The sequence below is a fragment of the Lolium perenne genome, chromosome 2 (assembly GCF_019359855.2).
Source record: "Lolium perenne isolate Kyuss_39 chromosome 2, Kyuss_2.0, whole genome shotgun sequence".
Classification (NCBI taxonomy): domain Eukaryota; kingdom Viridiplantae; phylum Streptophyta; class Magnoliopsida; order Poales; family Poaceae; genus Lolium; species Lolium perenne.
In genome coordinates this window covers 231,429,292-231,450,791 of record NC_067245.2, presented here as the reverse complement: position 1 = coordinate 231,450,791, position 21,500 = coordinate 231,429,292, and the positions used below count along the sequence as shown (strand labels likewise).

At 43.9% G+C, this 21,500-nt stretch overlaps 1 protein-coding gene across 1 annotated transcript; it reads right to left on the bottom strand.

The window, feature by feature from the left end:
- Positions 1–13,226: 13,226 nt before the first annotated feature.
- On the bottom strand, positions 13,227–14,940 carry LOC139835751 (uncharacterized). The gene is made up of 5 exons (XM_071825615.1): positions 14,719–14,940; positions 14,447–14,620; positions 14,247–14,357; positions 13,992–14,163; positions 13,227–13,244 (listed from the first exon to the last, which is right to left on the bottom strand). The coding sequence occupies exons 1-5, from the start codon at positions 14,895–14,897 to the stop codon at positions 13,227–13,229; spliced, it is 654 nt and encodes a 217-aa protein (XP_071681716.1). The 5' UTR covers positions 14,898–14,940.
- Between the last annotated feature and the right edge of the window lie 6,560 nt (positions 14,941–21,500).

Genomic DNA, 21,500 nt, shown 5'->3' with positions numbered 1-21,500 from the left:
CACAATTTATCTGTGTGCTACTCTAGTGATGTTATTAAAGTAGTTTATTCCTCCTTCACGGTGTAATGGTGACAGTGTGTGCATCGTGTAGTACTTGGCGTAGACTATGATTGTGATCTGTTGTAGATTATGAAGTTAACTATTGCTATGATAGTATTGATGTGATCTATGCCTCCTTTCGTAGTGTGAAGGTGACAGTGTGCATGCTATGTTAGTACTTGGTTTGGTTATGTTGATCTGTCATGCACTCTAAGGTTATTTAAATAGGAACATCGAATATTGTGGAGCTTGTTAACTCCGGCATTGAGGGTTCATGTAATCCTACACAGTTAGTGGTGTTCATCATCCAACAAGAGGGTGTAGAGTCTAGCATCTATCTATTTATTCTGTTATGTGATCAATGTTGAGAGTGTCCACTAGTGAAAGTATAATCCCTAGGCCTTGTTCCTAAATACTGCTATCGCTGCTTGTTTCTTGTTCTCACATCACATCTTTGTCCGTAATATTACCACCATCCATCACACGCCAGTCCTGGGCAGCAAAGCACTTTTCTGGCGCCGTTACTACTGCTCGTATTTATTCATACCACCTGTATTTCACTATCTCTTCGCCGAACTAGTGCACCTATTAGGTGTGTTGGGGACACAAGAGACTTCTTGCTTTGTGGTTGCAGGGTTGCAAGAGAGGGATATCTTTGACCTCTTCCTCCCTGAGTTCGATAAACCTTGGGTGATCCACTTAAGGAAACTTGCTGTTGTTCTACAAACCTCTGCTCTTGGAGGCCCAACACTGTCTACAAGAATAGAAGCACCCGTAGACATCACCCCTCTTCTTGTCGCGTAAAACCATATAGCGCCACCAATGCGCTCCCCAAGGTAACCTTTGTCGACTTGCTCATTTTTGTTTGATATCCTTTGCATAACTCTTTTATTGACATCCCCCTTTGTTTTTTTGCAGAACCATCCAGATCTTGTTTCTCTTCCTCCCCTTCCTGAAGGTGGGGAAGTCGAAGAACGAGCCGTTGTCACTGATGACAACCAGGGTGCTCCTTGCCCTGAGAGTGAACCCGCAGGTTCTCGAAAATCTGTGGGATCCTCTGAAAAGGAGGCTGACTCCGAGGCTACCACATCGGCACACTCTCTTCCTCCTGCTGTTTCTCCCAAGAACAAGAGGAAAAGGACCGATGTCGAAGATTCCGGCACCTCCAAAGCCGAAGAAGCTGCTCCTTCAAATCGGAAGGCAGCGTTCGATCCATACCTTGACGCCCTCGTCAGTTCGTAAGTTACCCCTGGTTTCTTACTGTTTTTCCTCTTGAAGATTTTTGTCTATCTTGCTTCTCATTCTGTCGCCATTTAACCGTAGTTGTGACGAGGAAGAAACGTCAGCTATTGATGTGACTGCTCGAACGAGTACGTCGCATACTTTAGTTGTTTCTGAAGTGCAAGTTGAAGGAGAAGAATCTTCGCCTCCTCAACAAAACACCGACGAACCTACTCTTCCTTCAAGCCCCCTCGTCCCTTCACCAAAAAGGGCGAGGGTTGAATCAATCACAGAGCCTACCTTACAATTGGGTAGCTCCTCGACTCCTCTTTTGGATGATGTAAGTCCTTGAATACTTGTTGATGCTATCGATGTTTTCACTATTTTGCTTCTTTTCGTTTTGTGCTGTCGCGCTTTTTCCTATATTGATGCTTTCTTTCTCTATCTTTCTTTAATAGCCTTTGATTAAGGAATTCATCCGCTTCGGTGCCCAATTCGTCGGGTACCGTGAATATGCTAGCAAAGCTGAAGGTAATGTCTTTCTGCTTTTCTTTACCCATGACTTCTCACTCCTTTCTTATCGTGATTTGACTCGCTTTGACTATTTTGGCAGAAAAACTTGCGGAGGCCAACAAACGTGCCGACACACTTGCTAAAAAATTAGAGCAAAGTGAGGAGGCTCGTAAGAAGGCCGAATCAGATGCTAGTAAGGCTAGGCCAGATGCTGACAAGGCCAAGGCAGACGCTGCTGGTGTCGAAGAACTTCGGAAGAGGCTTCACGATGCCGAGACTGCTTTGAGCGAGCATATAACCGCACAATCTGCTCATGAAGAAGCGATTACCAAGCGCCTGGAATCACAAAGCCGTCGCTTTGTCAGTAAGTGCCCGAGCTATTTTGCATTCTTTGGACTTGCTTTTCTTCACTCGTTTGTTGATCAATAAATTTCTGCCTCGACAGAGAAAACATCTCAAGAATACTAACTTGAAGATCCCGACAATGATCCCCTTCTTGACGCACTTGCTTTCCTTGAGTTTCACGGAGATGAAGCACGCGAAGGTCTTACTGTGGCTAGGGAAGGATTGTCGCGGCTCTACCCTTACTTCTTCCCGAAGAAAAAGGAACCCGCGACTTTCCTTGCTCTTGCCAAGTGCTTCAATCCCCCAGAAGATCTTGAACTTAAGCTTCGCCAAGAAAATATGAAGGTGGCTGTGGAAAGCACTATTGCTCTAGTTGCAGACAGCCAGCAAAATGTGGACTGGACCAAAGTTGGCGACACACAGGAGATGGAGACCACGAAGTGGCAATCGCTGATCAGGGCTTCAAAGCCCAAATCAAAGAAGATCCTCGCCCATCTTGGATGCAAGCCAACTCCTGCTCCTAGCTCGTCGAAGCCGGAGGTCTAGTAGAATGCCCTATCTTTTTCTGTTTTTATTTTTACTGTTTCTTTTGATGTTGACATCACAATAGCCTTGGCGACAACTATCGTAGTAATTCTTTTGAAGACTCCTTCTGTAATATTTGTGTAAATTTTCCGAAGATCAATGGAATTCTATTTTGCGTGATCATTGATACTGAAAATTTCTTTTCCAGTTGATATTTGATAACTATCCCGCAAATCCTCATCCTACCGATACTTTTCCTGCGTCCTCCTTCTCGAAGAAAACACTTGTCGATGATGACCTTACCGAAGGTTCTTCAATTAAACACTCCTCGCAAGATTTGCAAGAACTTCGCCAACAACTTCAATCCATGAAAAAGCAAACTCTTGCGATGATGGAGCAATCCCGCAAAGCAGCCGAAAGAGAGAAAATTGTCCTTCAACAAGCTAAAGAAGCCATAACTGCCAAGGAAGCTGCTATTTCGGAAGCTGAAAAAGCAACCACTCGAGAAAATAGTATGCTCGAGCTAATGAATGAAGCTAGTGTGGATATGTTAGGTACGCTTTTTCAACCCAGAATTTCTTCTGTCTTTTGCTGTATCCCCCTTTTTTGTTGAATTTCTCGTTCTTTTTGCTTAATAGGTTCTGTTCTTGACGCTGCTGCTGAAGATGAAAGGGTGAATGTAAGAACGAACCTCCTTGTTAACCTTTCTCTTAACCACGGCTGCCTGTTCTGGGCCACTCCCAAGCGAACCCAACAGATTGTCAGGTTTCAAGACCGCGCCTGTCAGGTTCACGAATTCCTTAATTTCTGCACGAGAACTTTGACCCTTGTTTACAAGACTATGTTCCCTCGAGATGAGGCTCCCGATACTCTTCTTGGCTTGATGGAAAAGTTTCGAGATGCCCCTCGTATTCATAACTTTGTACGAGCTCAGTTGACTGCTGGAGCAAGATTCGCCATGATCATGATACATATCTGCCATCCAAAATTAGATCTGACGAAGATTGTCTCCGAGTGCCTAGCCATGAAATCGAGGCGAAAGAATAACGTCGATGAAATTAATGACATGGTGACTCCTGTAGCCGAAGAGATGATGGATGAACTTCTTCGGATGGATTCTGAATTCTTTGTCAAGGGGAGCTATGCTGATCATAAGACGACTGCTGCAAATAACAAAGGTTTATCCATAGATATTATATTAGGCTTTGACTTAGTTGTATTATATTGCGAAAAGTTATGTCTATATTTTTCGTCGAATCCTTTGTATTGATGAAGTTTTCTATATTGTGAAGTGTAGTCTATATTGCGAAGCCCCCGAGCCTTTGGCCGGAGCGTATACTATTTTTTCGTCTTGAAGAATGTACTGTTTTGCGAGAATATATGTATTTTGCTATCGTGGGTTATGAGCCCCCGAGTCTGTCGAAGAAAAAGATGTATATCATCACTATCTTTTACTATATTGCAGCACCGCGAGCCCGCCTCATTAAAAACCTTTCCAGCCCCACTCGGTGCCCTGAAAAGGAAAAGAGTGCGTCTGAAAACTCGCGGGCGTTTTAGTACATTGTATTTTTACAAAAGAAGGCTATATTTCGACTCTAAGCGTAGAATCGCCTGAGCTGCGCCACGTTCCAAGGGTTTTTCTCAGGAACCCCTGTCTTCTTGTCTTTGATCCTGTATGCTCCTCCTCCAATTACTTCTGTGACGATGTAAGGGCCAAGCCATGGCGACTCGAGTTTTTCAGTACTTTGCTGATTCAGCCGTAGGACTAAATCTCTGACTTGAAAAGATCTTGGCCGTAATTGTCGACTGTGGTAATTTTTCAGGTCTTGCTGGTACTTGGTGACCTGTGAGAGTACTTCATCTCGAGCTTCGTCGAGTGCATCTACATCGTCCTCCAAAGCTCTTCTTGAGGTTTCTTCATCATACTCTGTTACTCTTGGGGAGTCATGCTCTATTTCAATTGGTAGTACTGCCTCAGCTCCGTGGACTAAGAAGAACGGAGTTTCTTGTGTCGCCGTATTTGGTGTGGTTCGAATACTCCACAAGACACTTGGCAAATCTTCTGGCCAGGTATGTCGAGCCTTTTCAAGCGGTCCTAGCAGGCGCTTTTTAATAACATTGTAGATGATACCATTGGCTTTTTCGACTTGACCGTTGGTTTGCGGGTGTCCAACTGACGCGAAGTGCAATTTGATGCCTACTTCTGCGCAGTATGCCTTGAATTCCTTGGACGTGAAGTTGCTACCATTGTCAGTGACGATGATGTGAGGTACTCCAAACCGAAAAACGATGCCCTTCACGAATTTTATTGCTGACGCTGCATCTGGTGAATTTATCGGCTTTGCCTCTATCCACTTGGTGAATTTATCGACAGCAACCAACATGTACTCGTATCCTCCTGGCGAAGCCTTGTGTAATTTTCTCACCATATCGAGACCCCATTGTGCAAAAGGCCAAGACAATGGTATTGGCATCAGCTCTGCTGCCGGAGAGTGGGGTCTCGCGGCGAATCTCTGGCACGCGTCGCAGGTTCGTACTATCTCTTTTGCATCCTCGATTGCTGTCAACCAGTAAAATCCAGCCCGAAAAACCTTGGCCGCAATAGCTCGACTGCTCGCATGGTGACCACATATTCCCTCGTGTACGTCCTTTAAGATTATCCTTCCTTCTTCGGGTGTAACGCACCTTTGCAGTACGCCCGAAATACTTCGTTTGTATAACTCCCCTTTGACTACTGTAAAGGCTTTGGATCGTCGAATAATTCGCCTTGCTTCAACTGGATCGTCGGGTATTTCTTTCCTTAGGATATATGATATGTACGCTTGCATCCATGGGACTTCCACCATCATCACCAGCTCCTGGTCCTCTTCTTCTTCTGGTGCTTCTTTGATAACCGTTGAAGTTTTTTCCTCCTTCTCCTTCTTCTTCTTCTGCGCCTTCTTTAGTTTGGTGGACCTTTCGGTTATCTCTTCCCAAAACACACCTGGCGGAATTGCAAGGCATTGCGACCCGATGTTTGCTAGAACATCGGCTTCATCATTGCTCAGCCTGCTAATATGATGTACTTCGCATCCATCAAGCAGCTTCTCAAGCTCGTTGTACACTTCCTTGTATGCCACCATGCTGTCATTGACTGTATCACATTGGTTCATGACTTGCTGAGTGATACGTCTCCAACGTATCGATAATTTCTTATGTTCCATGCTACTTTATTGATGATACCTACATGTTTTATGCACACTTTATGTCATATTTAAGCATTTTCCAGCACTAACCTATTAACGAGATGCCGAAGAGCCAGTTGCTGTTTTCTGCTGTTTTTGGTTTCAGAAATCCTAGTAAGGAAATATTCTCGGAATTGGACGAAATCAACGCCCAGGATCTTATTTTTCCACGAAGCTTCCAGAAGTCCGGAGAGGAAACGAAGTGGGGCGACGAGGCGACGCCACACCAGGGCGGCGCGGCCCTGGCCCTGGCCGCGCCGGCCTATGGTGTGGGCCCCTCGTGGCGCCCCCTGACCTACCCTTCCGCCTACTTAAGCCTTCGTCGAGAATAACTCCAGTACCGAGAGCCACGATACGGAAAACCTTCCAGAGACGCCGCCGCCGCCAATCCCATCTCGGGGGATTCAGGAGATCGCCTCCGGCACCCTGCCGGAGAGGGGAATCATCTCCCGGAGGACTCTTCACCGCCATGGTCGCCTCCGGAGTGATGAGTGAGTAGTTCACCCCTGGACTATGGGTCCATAGCAGTAGCTAGATGGTCGTCTTCTCCTAATTGTGCTATCATTGTTGGATCTTGTGAGCTGCCTAACATGATCAAGATCATCTATCTGTAATGCTACATGTTGTGTTTGTTGGGATCTGATGAATAAGTGAATGCTATGTTATGTTGATTATCAATATCATCTATGTGTTGTTTATGATCTTGCATGCTCTCTGTTGCTAGTTGAGGCTCTGGCCAAGTTTTTGCTTGTAACTCCAAGAGGGAGTATTTATGCTCGATAGTGGGTTCATGTCTCCATTAAATCTGGGGGAGTGACAGAAACCTCTAAGGTTGTGGATGTGTTGTTGCCACTAGGGATAAAACATCAATGCTATGTCCAAGGATATATTCGTTGATTACATTACACACCATACTTAATGCAATTGTCTGTTGTTTGCAACTTACTACTGGAGGGGGTTCGGATGATAACCTGAAGGTGGACTTTTTAGGCATAGATGCATGCTGGATAGCGGTCTATGTACTTTGTCGTAATGCCCAATTAAATCTCACAATACTCATCATAACATGTATGTGCATGGTCATGCCCTCTTTATTTGTCAATTGCCCAACTGTAATTTGTTCACCCAACATGCTTATTCTTATCGGAGAGACACCACTAGTGAACTGTGGACCCCGGTCCATTCTTTTACATCGAATACAATCAACTGCAATACTCGTTCTACTGTTTTCTGCAAACAATCATCATCCACACTATACATCTAATCCTTTGTTACAGCAAGCCGGTGAGATTGACAACCTCACTGTTACATTGGGACAAAGTACTTTGGTTGTGTTGTGCAGGTTCCACGTTGGCGCCGGAATCCCTGGTGTTGCGCCGCACTACACTCCGCCGCCATCAATCTTCAACGTGCTTCTTGGCTCCTACTGGTTCGATAAACATTGGTTTCTTACTGAGGGAGAACTTGCCGTTGTACGCATCACACCTTCCTCTTGGGGTTCCCAACGGACGCGTGATTTACGCGTATCAAGACCGTTTTCTGGCGCCGTTGCCGGGGAGATCAAGACACGCTGCAAGGGGAGTCTCCACCTCCAATCTCTTTACTTTGTTTTTGTCTTGCTTTACTTTTATTTAGTACTTTGTTTGCTGCACTAAAACAAAACACAAAAAATTAGTTGCTAGCTTTACTTTATTTACTGTCTTGTTTGCAATCTCCATATTAAAAACACAAAAAAATTAGTTACTTGCATTTACTTTATCTAGTTTGTTTTATTTACTATTATGAGTAATCTTGAAGTTGAAGTTCGCTCGTTTAAGCAACAAGGGGGAGAATGTTTAAAAGATGCTTGGTATAGAATTAGTGACGCCCATAATAGGTGCACTAAGAAGCACTCCACCACTATCCTACTCAGGAATTTTTATGTTGGTATCTCTAGCTGGAATAGGTATGTTCTTGATCGTCTCGCGGGAGGTAACTTTCTAAGTACTCCTGCCTTAGAAGCTAGTTGCAATATTGAGAGTCTATTTGGAATACCACCTGTTAATGAAGTTAAAATTTAAACCTCTCTTGAAGATGTCATGAAAAAGTTGGAAACTATAGAGCAAAACCTTCCAAGTATTGAGGCTAAACTGGGAGAATTACTTAATAGCACTGATAAACTTGATAAATCTCTAGGTGGAATTAATGAGAGAATTGCCGTCTTAGAAGCTTGTGCTATTCATGATAATCAAACCCAAAGGATTAGTGAACTTGAAGAGGCTATGGGAACATTGGGTTCAACTTTTTCTTCAATTAAATTTAAGGAGAAAGCTTATGTGGGTAAGGAGCAAAAGTTCATGTATGTCTCTAAGGTGCCTAAACTAAAAAAACATTATAGGCCTAAAATTGACAAGGCTCTTAATACCACTATAGATAACGGAGCATCCAACGCTTCGTCTCTTGATAATACTTGATACACACTTTCTGCGCCTAGCTGAAAGGCCTTAAAGAAAAGCGCTTATGGGAGACAACCCATGATTTTACTACAGTACCTTTGTTTTATATTTGAGTCTTGGAAGTTGTTACTACTGTAGCAACCTCTCCTTATCTTAGTTTTGTTGCATTGTTGTGCCAAGTAAAGTCTTTGATAGTAAGGTTCATACTAGATTTGGATTACTGCGCAGAAACAGATTTCTTGCTGTCACGAATCTGGGCGTAATTCTCTGTACGAAACTCAGAAAGTTGTGCCAATTTACGTGAGTGATCCTCATATATGTACGCAACTTTCATTAAATTTGAGCATTTTCATTTGAGCAAGTCTGGTGCCTCTTAGAAATTCGTCTTTACGGACTGTTCTGTTTTGACAGATTCTGCCTTTTATTTCGCATTGCCTGTTTTGCTATGCTTGATGGATTTTTCTATTCCATTAACTTTCAGTAGCTTTGTGCAATGTCCAGAAGTGTTAAGAATTATTATGTCACCTCTGAACATGTGAATTTTGATTGCGCACTAACCCTCTAATGAGTTGTTTTAAGTTTGGTGTGGAGGAAGTTTTCAAGAATCAAGAGAGGAGGATGATACAATATGATCAAGGAGAGTGAAAGCTCTAAGCTTGGGGATGCCCCGGTGGTTCACCCCTGCATATTTCAAGAAGACTCAAGCGTCTAAGCTTGGGGATGCCCAAGGCATCCCCTTCTTCATCGACAACATTATCAGGTTCCTCTAGTGAAACTATATTTTTATTCCATCACATCTTATGTACTTTGCTTGGAGCGTCTGTTTGTTTTTGTTTTGTTTTGTTTGAATAAAATGGATCCTGGCATTCATTGTGTGGGAGAGAGACACGCTCCGCTGTTGCATATGGACAAATATGTCCTTAGGCTTTACTCATAATGTTCATGGCGAAGGTTGAATCTGCTTCGTTAAATTGTTATATGGTTGGAAACGGGAAATGCTACATGTAGTAATTGGTAGAATGTCTTGAATAATGTGATACTTGGCAATTGTTGTGCTCATGTTTAAGCTCTTGCATCATATACTTTGCACCTATTAATGAAGAAATACATAGAGCTTGCTAAAATTTGGTTTGCATGATTGGTCTCTCTAGAGTCTAGATATTTTCTAGTAAGGGTCGAACAACAAGGAAGACGGTGTAGAGTCTTATAATACTTACAATATGTCTTTTATGTGAGTTTTGTTGTACCGCTTCATACTTGTGTTTGTTTCAAATAGCCTTGCTAGCCTAAGCCTTGTATCGAGAGGGAATACTTCTCATGCATCCAAAATCCTTGAGCCAAACACTATGCCACTTGTGTCCATCATACCTACCTACTACATGGTATTTCTCCGCCATTCCAAAGTAAATTGCTTGAGTGCTATCTTTAAAATTTCCATTCTCTATCTTTGCAATATATAGCTCACGGGACAAATAGCCTAAAAACTATTGTGGTATTGAATATGTACTTATGCATTTTATCTCTTATTAAGTTGCTTGTTGAGCGATAACCATGTTCCTGGGGACGCCATCAACTACTCCTTGTTGAATATCATGTGAGTTGCTATGCATGTTCGTCTTGTCTGAAGTAAGGGCGATTTACGATGAGTTGAATGACTTGAGCATGCATATTGTTAGAGAAGAACATTGGGCCGCTAACTAAAGCCATGATCCATGGTGGAAGTTTCAGTTTTGGACAAATATCCTCAATCTCATATGAGAATATTATTGTTGCTAAATGCTTAAGCATTAAAGAGGAGTCCATTATCTGTTGTCTATGTTGTCCCGGTATGGATGTCTAAGTTGAGAATAATCAAAAGCGATAAATCCAATGCGAGCTTTCTCCTTAGACCTTTGTACAGGCGGCATAGAGGTACCCCTTTGTGACACTTGGTTAAAACATATGTATTGCGGTGATAATCCAGGTAATCTGAGCTAATTAGGACAAGGTGCGGGCACTATTAGTATACTATGCATGAGGCTTGCAACTTGTAGGATATAATTTACATGATACATATGCTTTATTACTACCGTTGACAAAATTGTTTCTTGTTTTCAAAATCAAAGCTCTAGCACAAATATAGCAATCAATGCTTCCCTCTGCGAAGGGCCTTTCTTCTACTTTTATGTTGAGTCAGTTCACCTATTTCTCTCCCATCTCAAGAAACAAACACTTGTCTAAACTATGCATTGATTCCTACATACTTGCATATTGCACTTGTTATATTACTTTACATTGACAATATCCATGAGATATACATGTTACAAGTTGAAAGCAACCGCTGAAACTTAATCTTCCTTTGTGTTGCTTCAATACCTCTACTATGAATTTATTGCTTTATGAGTTAACTCTTATGCAAGACTTATTGATGCTTGTCTTGAAAGTACTATTCATGAAAAGTCTTTGCTATATGATTCAATTGTTTACTCATTGCATTACCATTGCTTCGAATCGCTGCATTCATTACATGTGCTTACAATAGTATGATCAAGATTATGATGGCATGTCACTTCAGAAATTATCTTTGTTATCGTTTACCTACTCGGGACGAGCAAGAACTAAGCTTGGGGATGCTGATACGTCTCCAACGTATCGATAATTTCTTATGTTCCATGCTACTTTATTGATGATACCTACATGTTTTATGCATACTTTATGTCATATTTATGCATTTTCCGGCACTAACCTATTAACGAGATGCCGAAGAGCCAGTTGCTTTTTTCTGCTGTTTTTGTTTTCAGAAATCCTAGTAAGGAAATATTCTCGGAATTGGATGAAATCAACGCCCAGGATCTTATTTTTCCACGAAGCTTCCAGAAGTCCGGAGAGGAAACGAAGTGGGGCGACGAGGCGACGCCACACCAGGGCGGCGCGGCCCAGGCCCTGGCCGTGCCGACCTGTGGTGTGGGCCCCTCGTGGCGACCCCTGACCTACCCTTCCGCCTACTTAAGCCTTCATCGAGAATAACTCCAGTACCGAGAGCCACGATACGGAAAACCTTCCAGAGACGCCGCCGCCAATCCCTTCTCGGGGGATTCAGGAGATCGCCTACGGCACCCTGCCGGAGAGGGGAATCATCTCCCGGAGGACTCTTCACCGCCATGGTCGCCTCCGGAGTGATGAGTGAGTAGTTCACCCCTGGACTATGGGTCCATAGCAGTAGCTAGATGGTCGTCTTCTCCTAATTGTGCTATCATTGTTGGATCTTGTGAGCTGCCTAACATGATCAAGATCATCTATCTGTAATGCTACATGTTGTGTTTGTTGGGATCTGATGAATAAGTGAATGCTATGTTATGTTGATTATCAATATCATCTATGTGTTGTTTATGATCTTGCATGCTCTCCGTTGCTAGTAGAGGCTCTGGCCAAGTTTTTGCTTGTAACTCCAAGAGGGAGTATTTATGCTCGATAGTGGGTTCATGTCTCCATTAAATCTGGGGGAGTGACAGAAACCTCTAAGGTTGTGGATGTGTTGTTGCCACTAGGGATAAAACATCAATGCTATGTCTAAGGATATATCCGTTGATTACATTACGCACCATACTTAATGCAATTGTCTGTTGTTTGCAACTTAATACTGGAGGGGGTTCGGATGATAACCTGAAGGTTGACTTTTTAGGCATAGATGCATGCTGGATAGCGGTCTATGTACTTTGTCGTAATGCCCGATTAAATCTCACAATACTCATCATAACATGTATGTGCATGGTCATGCCCTCTTTATTTGTCAATTGCCCAACTGTAATTTGTTCACCCAACATGCTTATTCTTATCGGAGAGACACCACTAGTGAACTGTGGACCCCGGTCCATTCTTTTACATCGAATACAATCAACTGCAATACTCGTTCTACTGTTTTCTGCAAACAATCATCATCCACGCTATACATCTAATCCTTTGTTACAGCAAGCCGGTGAGATTGACAACCTCACTGTTACGTTGGGACAAAGTACTTTGGTTGTGTTGTGCAGGTTCCACGTTGGCGCCAAAATCCCTGGTGTTGCGCCGCACTACACGCCGCCGCCATCAACCTTCAACGTGCTTCTTGGCTCCTACTGGTTCGATAAACCTTGGTTTCTTACTGAGGGAAAACTTGCCATTGTACGCATCACACCTTCCTCTTGGGGTTCCCAACGGACGCGTGCTATACGCGTATCACTGAGCCACCAATTGCGAGTCACCGAAGATTTTTAATCGGGCTGCACCACAAGCTTTCGCCATCTTCATCCCGTGTATAAGAGCTTCATATTCTGCTTCATTGTTAGATGCGTTTGGGAACGTCATCCGTAGGACATATTTTAATTTGTCGCCTTCAGGTGATATAAGTATCACGCCTGCACCAGCTCCTTCTACCCTCTTGGATCCATCGAAGTTCATGGTCCAAGTTCTCGACAAATCTGGTGGTCCTGTGTTTTGCAGCTCCATCCACTCTGCGATGAAATCTGGCAGAATTTGCGAGTTGATTGCCTTTCTCTTTTCATACGTGATGTCCCGAGGGGAAAGTTCTATTCCCCAAAGGGAGACACGCCCTGTAGACCATATTTATTAGTAGAACTCTGCACACACACAAAATAGTAGTACAAATTTTGTGCTTTTTCTATTCTCGTGAACCAAACAATCTGGTGATTGCCCGACCTAAGTTGAAGAAATGTATGAACTGGTGCCTGCAGATTAATCTTCTAAGTAGTTGGATTTGATGCTCTTGGGATTATGTACAACCCGCTACCTAATTAGATGGACCAGTTTTGATCAAAGAAAAAATGATTGATTGATCTATTCCAGAGGCATTTGTCTTAGCTCAGGTCGGCTCATTTAACTCGTGATGACGAGCCGACGATCATACTTATGCAACTGAGAGAAGAGTCTCCCTTGTGAGGATGGGTTATAAGTAGCTCGGTTTCTATATAAAAATAAAAATATAGTGTGAACACTAGTGGAAAACAGGCCTTTTGATCCGGGTGGTTAGGGCCTTTTGTCGCGGGCGGCCAGCCGCGACAAGCAAGGCGCGATAAAAGGGAGGCCTTTTATCCCGGGTCACTTACGACCCGCGACATAAGGTCCACCACGTGGCAGCCGCCTGGCGCGCAGGGCACAGGCCCTTTTGTCGCGGGCGGTATTACCACCCGCGACAAAAGGCCCTCTACGTGGCGCGCGCACAACGCTTCTGCTTTAGGGTTTGAGGGGTGCAACACCCCTCCCCCCGCCACCGACCGCCTGTTATTTCATTTTTTTCGTCCGAAAATAAAAGTTGCATATATTTGTACGCTACTAGAAGTTGTACACATTCATTCATTATATATATATATAGATCGATCAAACAAATATTGGAAGCAGAAGTCGATTCCCCTTACACATATTCGTAGGTTCCCTACATATATACATGGAGCTCACGATCGACAAACGGTACTAACGAACCGTCTATTTGGAGGTAGAACAACTATTTGGACTAAACAAGCCTTTGTTGTTTATTACTTCTCTAACCAAAAGTCCCGCCAGTTCCTCCGCGATTCCTAGTGCGTGTTCCTTTGGTTGGAGTCTGTCCCGCATGAAGTCGACCTATATACGAAAATGAGATGAGTATGACTATATCAGTCTTGATAACGAAATATTGATGATAATAAATAAAGTTGTGAATGTTATTGCTTACGTCAAATTTATTTTTGTTCTGCTTCTCAGTGGTTAACATGCGAATGGACTCGCAAACGTAGTATCCACATAGATTCGTCCCTTGTGGCTGCTGGGGGCACGGTACAGGATTAAATGTTAGCTTCTTTGCAAAGGTAATCTCCTTATGAACATTCTTCAAAGCTTGCCAAGCCCTGCCAGGCAAAAGAATGATTGAATGAGTGGATAATTAATTGATATCTCACGAAAGATAAAGCGCGGCGATGAAGGAAATTACACTTGGAGCAACTTCTGCAAGTCCTGGAACCCGTCCAGGCCTCTACTCAGTGGGTCTTTTACTTCAACTATTCCCTTATCAGGTTGAATGTCTAGTAGAATCCAGTGGAAGCTGCACATGTTATGCATATACGTCAGGAATTACACTTAACATCGAGTAAGAAAAATTGAATGTGCATAAAAGATCATTAAGACTCTCACTCGTAGTTGTAAGGAAACAATATTGAATCACAGAAATATTGCTGCCCCAAAAACCTTAGTAGGTTTCCCCCCGTTTCTTCGCGTTTATGCTTCACCGTTTCAACATGTATTTTATCTGGGTCAACAAACCCAACATTGATAATATTATTACTTTTGCACTCACTGATCTTCAGTCTGCAAAAGAGAACCCATAAGATATAATGAGTATATATATGCAATGAAAACGAACATGAACTGAATGAAAATGAAATTATATGTAGTTAATAACTTACAAGCAATAGCAACTCATGAGAGATTTGTCGAGGGCTTCTAGATTGAATAACTGCCAGAGTTCATTCATCTCAATATGGATCTCCTCCTTTCGGTAGTAATATTCCCATGGTATACTCGCCACGATGTACATTTTTTTCTCCTTGCATGCATCAAGGTACCACTGATGCAAATTCCGCATATGTGTTGGCAGTTTATGCAGCTGCTCTCTGCTGACCAAGTCGGCCCCGTAGACAAATTTAGGAGCTATATCAGCAGTGGGTATGTCAGCATCTACTGCAAGCAGCAATTCCTCCACGGAAACTTTACAGGCAGCCGCTAGGGTTGCAGCTTCTTCCATATCGATACCACCATAATGTTCCTGGTACAGCTTGGGAACATTAAGCACTTTGAGTGCTGGGATCGATTGTTTGGGCTGAGCACCGAGGAGGGGAACTTCCTTTCTCTTTTTGCCTTTTGTCGTTTGCTTGGCCTTGAGGGGTGCACTTGTTGAACTTGACCTTTTCTCATCTGCACTTCTAGCTGATGATTTGCTCGTGCCAGCAATGTCCTTCTCCTTAGCCTTTTCATCCTTCTTTTGGTCAATTACCTTCGCAAGAGTGCGTGTATAGTCATCCTTCTTCTCGTGTAACTCATCTTTGCGATGGTGTGTTCAGAAAACTAGTAGCATATTCTATTTGCTTCTCTGTGTATGGCTCTGGCGCTGGAGGTTTTGGCTTATGGAAATGATCATAGTTGTGTTTCGCAACAGCGGCCGCATTTTCCTCGACAGTAAGATCCCAAGGACGGGGGGGAGGAACCTTTGGTACTTTTGGGAGGGGCGACCTCTTGCGGACAGGACTCTTGAAACGCTTCCGGCTGGGTGCATTCCGAGTCTTAGTGGGCGGAGGCGGCGGCGCTGGAGATGGAGATGGACTACCGATGTCGTGGTCGACGTCGTACCCACGGGGTGATGATGGTGGCGACATGTGATCAGTAGGAGGAGGTGATGGTGGCCTGCGATCACCTGGAGGAGGTGATGGTGACCTGCTGGGACGACCGCGACTAGGTGCTACCCAGCCTGGCAGCCTGATGTTCTTCTTTTCCCAGATAATGATTTCTCCCAGCACCTCTCTGAGTGTAAGCCCCCCATCACCTCCAGGGATATCGAGCTCCAATGTCTCCCACGACGGGACAACTGAATCCACCCCGACACGAGCATAGCCAGCTGGAATCGGATTGCCATGCCATGTTGCCGGCTCACCTTCAGGTCCAAATGCCGGTAAGACATAGCCGACCGCCACCTTAACAGAAACCTTCCTGAACACCTCATGGAGATCACAAGGTGTTTGCTCCTTGATTCCATCCAAGGGGTCGCCAGGACCGGCATCTATCATCATCCGTGTAGGAGGGGCCTCCGAGTCGGCCACGCTGCTGTCTCGTCGCTGAGATATTTCAGCGGTATTATCTGGCGGGCGCTGTCCTTTTAGTTCATTTATCTCCCGCTGCTGCTGCTGAAGCTCCCGCTGCTGCTGGTCAAGTCGGTGTTGGAACTCGGCCATCCGGTCATTCTGCACCTCCAGCTGGCGTTGTTTAGCTCTCGCTCGGCTTCTATAAGTCTCCGCGTCGGCCGGAAACCCAAGCGACCACGGAACACTAGGGCCGAAGCCTCTTGTTCGTCCTCCCTTCTCAGGATTACCGAGGACAAGCGTCAGCAAGTCTTTCTCTCTATCGGGAGCAAACTTTAGTTTTCCCGCCTTTATATCTGTCGTCACTTCAATCCATTTTTGCCTGGGTACCCTAACCCTGGTGTCACTTTCAACAATGTTCCCTGTCTTCATGTCATACTCACAGCCATGAGCGAGGAAAGGGTTGGGAAATCTCCCGTGGCGCAGCTTCTCGAAGATGTCTCCTCTAACAGTGTTGGGGAAAGGGTTCTCATTATTACATAAATGTAGAGATTGTCTTGGGAACTATATATGAAGAATACATTATTACATCGCCATCTAGTGTTGTGATCTTCTACGCCGTAGCCATGGAGAATCTTCATCATTTAGCAAGATGCTTGGGTCAATTTTCACCGTGAAGGGCGGAATTTCTTTAAACTTATTATAATCTTCTGACATGTCTGTCTTGTCATCCACTCCCACGATGTTTCTTTTCCCCGAAAGAACTATGTGGCGCTTTGGCTCCTCGATTGATGTATTCTTTTGTTGATTTCTTTTTCTTGATTTGCTAGACATGTCCTTCACGTAGAAAACTTGAGCCACCTCGCTGGCTAGGACAAAAGGCTCGTCCAGGTACGCAAGATTGTTGGGATCCACTGTTATCATACCGTACTTATCGTCAATATGTATAGCGCTGAGCTTCACCCATTTGCACCGAAACAAAGGGACCTTAAAAGTGGGACCATAGTCAAGTTCCCATATCTCCTCTATGTATCCATAATATGTGGTGGTCTGCCCATTCTCGTCTGTTGCATCGAAGCGGACACCGCTGTTTTGGTTGGTGCTCTTTTTATCTTGGTCGATCGTGTAAAATGTATTCCCATTTATCTCGTACCCTTGGAATGTACATATGTTTGAAGATGGTAACCTGGCCAACAAGTACAGCTGCTCCACCGTAGATGGGTCATTAATGAGATGTCTTTGCAACCAACTGCCGAAGGTATTCATGTGTTGATGTGTAATCAAGGACTCGGGCTGGCCCGGGTTTATTTCTCGTAAAACATTCTTATGTTTCTCGATGTACGGAGCCACCAAGCTGGAATTGTATAGAACTGTGTAGTGCGCTTGATTGAAAGAAATCTTGTCCCTCCACACCGTTGCTTTCCTTCCTAGTGTGCCTTTTCCAGTCAGCCTCCCCTCGTACCGAGATTCAGGAACACCAATCGGCTTAAGGTCAGGAAGAAAGTCAACACAAAACTCAATGACCTCCTCAGTTCCGTAGCCCTTTGAGATACTTCCTTCCGGCCTAGCTCGGTTATGAACATATTTCTTTAAGACTCCCATGAACCTCTCGAAGGGGAACATATTGTGTAGAAATACAGGACCGAGAATTCTAATCTCTTCAACTAGGTGAACGAGGAGGTGCATCATAATATTGAAGAAGGATGGTGGGAACAACAACTCGAAGCTGACAAGACATTGGACCACATCTTCCTGTAATCCTGACAAAGTTTCTGGATCCATTACCTTCTGAGAAATTGCGTTCAGGAATGCACATATCTTCACAATGGCTAGTCGAACATTTTCTGGTAGAAGTCCCCTCAATGCAATCGGAAGCAATTGTGTCATAAGCACGTGACAGTCATGGGACTTCAGGTTCTGGAATTTGTTCTCCTTCATATTTACTATCCCCTTTATATTCGACGAGAAACCAGACGGAACCTTGATACTTGAATAGGGCTTCAAAAGATCTCCTTCTCTTGTTTGGTAAGAGCATAGCTGGCAGGCCCTACAAACTGCCCTGGATGATTGCCGTTTCGTCCTTTATGAAGTTCCTGGTCCTCCCGTGCTTGTTGTATCTTTTGTCTTTCCATACACGCCAGAAAACCTAGAATATTCACACAAAGATTCTTGGTCAGGTGCATCACGTCGATTGCGAGAGCGGACTTCCAGGACTTTCCAATATTCTAGCTCCCAGAAAATAGTTTTCTTCTTCCACATGGGCGCGGGTCCGTCATCGTCTTCGGAACAGGTCGATTGCCTGGACCCTTTCCAAAGATAACATTTAAATCCTTGACCATGTCAAATATATCAGCACCACTACGGGGGACAGGCTTCGGACGGCGGTCTGCCTCGCCATCGAAATGCTTGCCTTTTTCCTTAAGGGATGCTTGCGCGGAAGGTAACGACGATTGAACGGGTACACAACTTTTCTGCTTTTTCCCAAATATTTACTTTTAGTCTCATCTAAACAGTGTGTGCATGCATTGTATCCTTTGTTCGTCTGTCCTGAAATGTTACTGAGAGCAGGCCAATCATTGATGGTTACGAATAGCAACGCTCGTAGGTCAAATTCTTGCTCCGTGTGCTCATCCCACACACGTACACCTGGTTTGGCCCACAACTCCAAAAGTTCATCGACTAATGGCCTTAGGTACACATCAATGTCGTTGCCCGGTTGCTTTGGGCCTTGGATAAGCACTGGCATCATAATGAACTTCCGCTTCATGCACAACCAAGGAGGAAGGTTGTAGATACATAGAGTCACGGGCCAGGTGCTGTGACTGCAGCTCTGCTCCCCAAAAGGATTCATGCCATCTGTACTTAGACCAAAGTATAAGTTCCTTGCCTCACCTGCAAAATCCGGAAACTCTCTCCCGATGTTTCTCCACTGCCGACCATCAGCGGGGTGCCTCAACATCGCGTCTTTCTTACGTTCTTCCATGTGCCATCGCAACAACTTGGCATGCTCTTTGTTTCTGAACAAACGTTTCAACCGTGGTATTATTGGAGCATACCACATCACCTTCGCATGAACCCTCTTCCTGGGTGGCTCGCCCTCAACATCACCAGGGTCATCTTTTCTGATCTTATACCGCAATGCACCACATATCGGGCATTTATTCAAATTCTCGTACTTCTCACCGCGGTAGAGGATACAGTCATTAATGCATGCATGTATCTTCTGCACATCTAATCCTAGAGGGCAGACAAGCTTCTTTGCTTCATATGTATTGACGGGCAATTCATTATTTCTTGGAAACAGCTTCTTTAATATTATCATCAATTTCTCAAATCCCGAGTCAGTCACACCGACCTCTGCCTTCCATTTCAGCAATTCCAATATGCTACCCAGCTTTCTATGCCCATCTTCACAACCTGGGTACAACAATTTGTGGTGGTCCTCTAACATCTTGTCGAACTGCAACCTCTCCTTATCCGTGTCACAGTCTCTTCTTGCATCAGAAATGGCCCGACGAAGATCATCATCAACAGGATCATCTGATGCCTGTTCTTCACCTCCTTCTTCTTCATTGCCGTCCATTGCGGTATCAAAGCATTCAGAGAACATAGATCGGTACTTCTCATCATTATCTTCTTCCTCATCGCCGTCTTCCATCATAACCCCTTCTTCTCCGTGCTTGGTCCAAACATTATAGCTGGACATGAACCCAAACCGAAGCAGGTGGCTCTTAATATCTCTTGAGCAAGAGTAATCCTTCTCGTTCTTACATTTTAGACATGGACAGCACATAAAACCTTGCTTCGACTTGTTAGCCTCGGCCACAAGCAGGAAAGAATTCACGCCCTCTCTGAAAGCGGGAGCACATCGGCTACCGTACATCCATGGATGACTCATCTGCATCATAAGTACAATTATATATGTATCAGATGCAATCACCTTGCTAAAATTAGTATTGTACGGACTATGCATATATATATAGTCGAGAAAATAGTTGCTAACCTTTTTGGATCAAAAAGAGGAGAAATCTTATCAAATAAAACCAAGTGGCATCCCTCTCACAAGCATTCCATCAAACACCTCTTGTGCACATGTAGAAAAAATGAGCTAGCATACACCTCCACCTTCACCACCAAGGAAAAAATGAGGTGGGGGGGTGGCTGGCTGCTTCTATATATATAGGGGGGGGACATTTTGTCGCGGGTCGTATTACGACCCGCGACAAAAGGGGTGGCCACGTCGCTCCTACCCCTTTTGTCGCGGGTCGTAATACGGCCCGCGACAAAAGGCCGCGACAAAAGCCTCCGCGCGCTCCACATGGTTTCTGGGCGACGTGGCCAGGCCATTTGTCGCGGGTGCAGGCGCGCCCGCGACAAAAGGCTCCCACGGAAGCCCTGTTTTCCACTAGTGGAAGTTTCAAGAAGATCTAAAAATAAATCGAGATGTAACTAGGGTATATATACTACAAGTGTGTAAAATTTAATGTGAAGTACATTATACTCTGGTAGACACAGAAATGACGAAAACTATAGATCTGAGGATAGTGAACAATACACATTTTCAAAATCCCTAAAATTGTCAGTTTATACTTTTATGTAGTCCAAAGTATAATAAAATTTATATTGAAACTTTACATGCTTGCAGGATACGTACTTACCTGCAACAAAATCTGTTTAAAAAAAACTTTGAAATGCCATTTTTTGATTTATTGTTTTAGAACGAGCCATGTATAGCCCTCGTTCCAAATTGAGTTTCTATGGTCCAACTCCCACCAAACTAACAAAGTAGGAGTAAATTTTTGTCTCGCCTCTTGCTATGCATGTATGAGCAATATGAGCTTTCCGATTTATACTAAATATTATTGAATTAAGAGTAAATTCCTGTTTTTACCCTCTAGTTTCGCACTTTTGACACAAATTACCCCATTTAGCAAATTTTCATTTTAATTACCTCATTTAGCAAAAGCTGTTCCAATTTTTACCCCTTCTAAAATTTTGCGAGCATTTTGAGCGGTGTGTCATGACCATTGTTCTCCCACTTTCTTAGTTTAGTCCATTCAGTTGTCTCTCCAGTATAAGTATTTTGGTAGGTGGATTAGGTGTGTAGATCGTGAGACATGATAGTATTTCTAAACGTATAGGGATTATATTTGCCGATGAATGGGAAAAAAGGGTCTCTGATTCTGTAGCAACGCTGGCAACAAGCTACCTTTGTGAATGCCATTAAACGTGTCGTGGGATCAGAGTCGTTCTCAACGCCGGCAACATGTATTTGGCCAAAGTAACTAGCACACTACTGCATGCTGCAGCTAAGCGCCAGTTTGCATACATATCAAGATATGAACATTGTATATTAGTCCCTCCAATCCCAGAAAAGAACCGTAAGGAGGAAACCA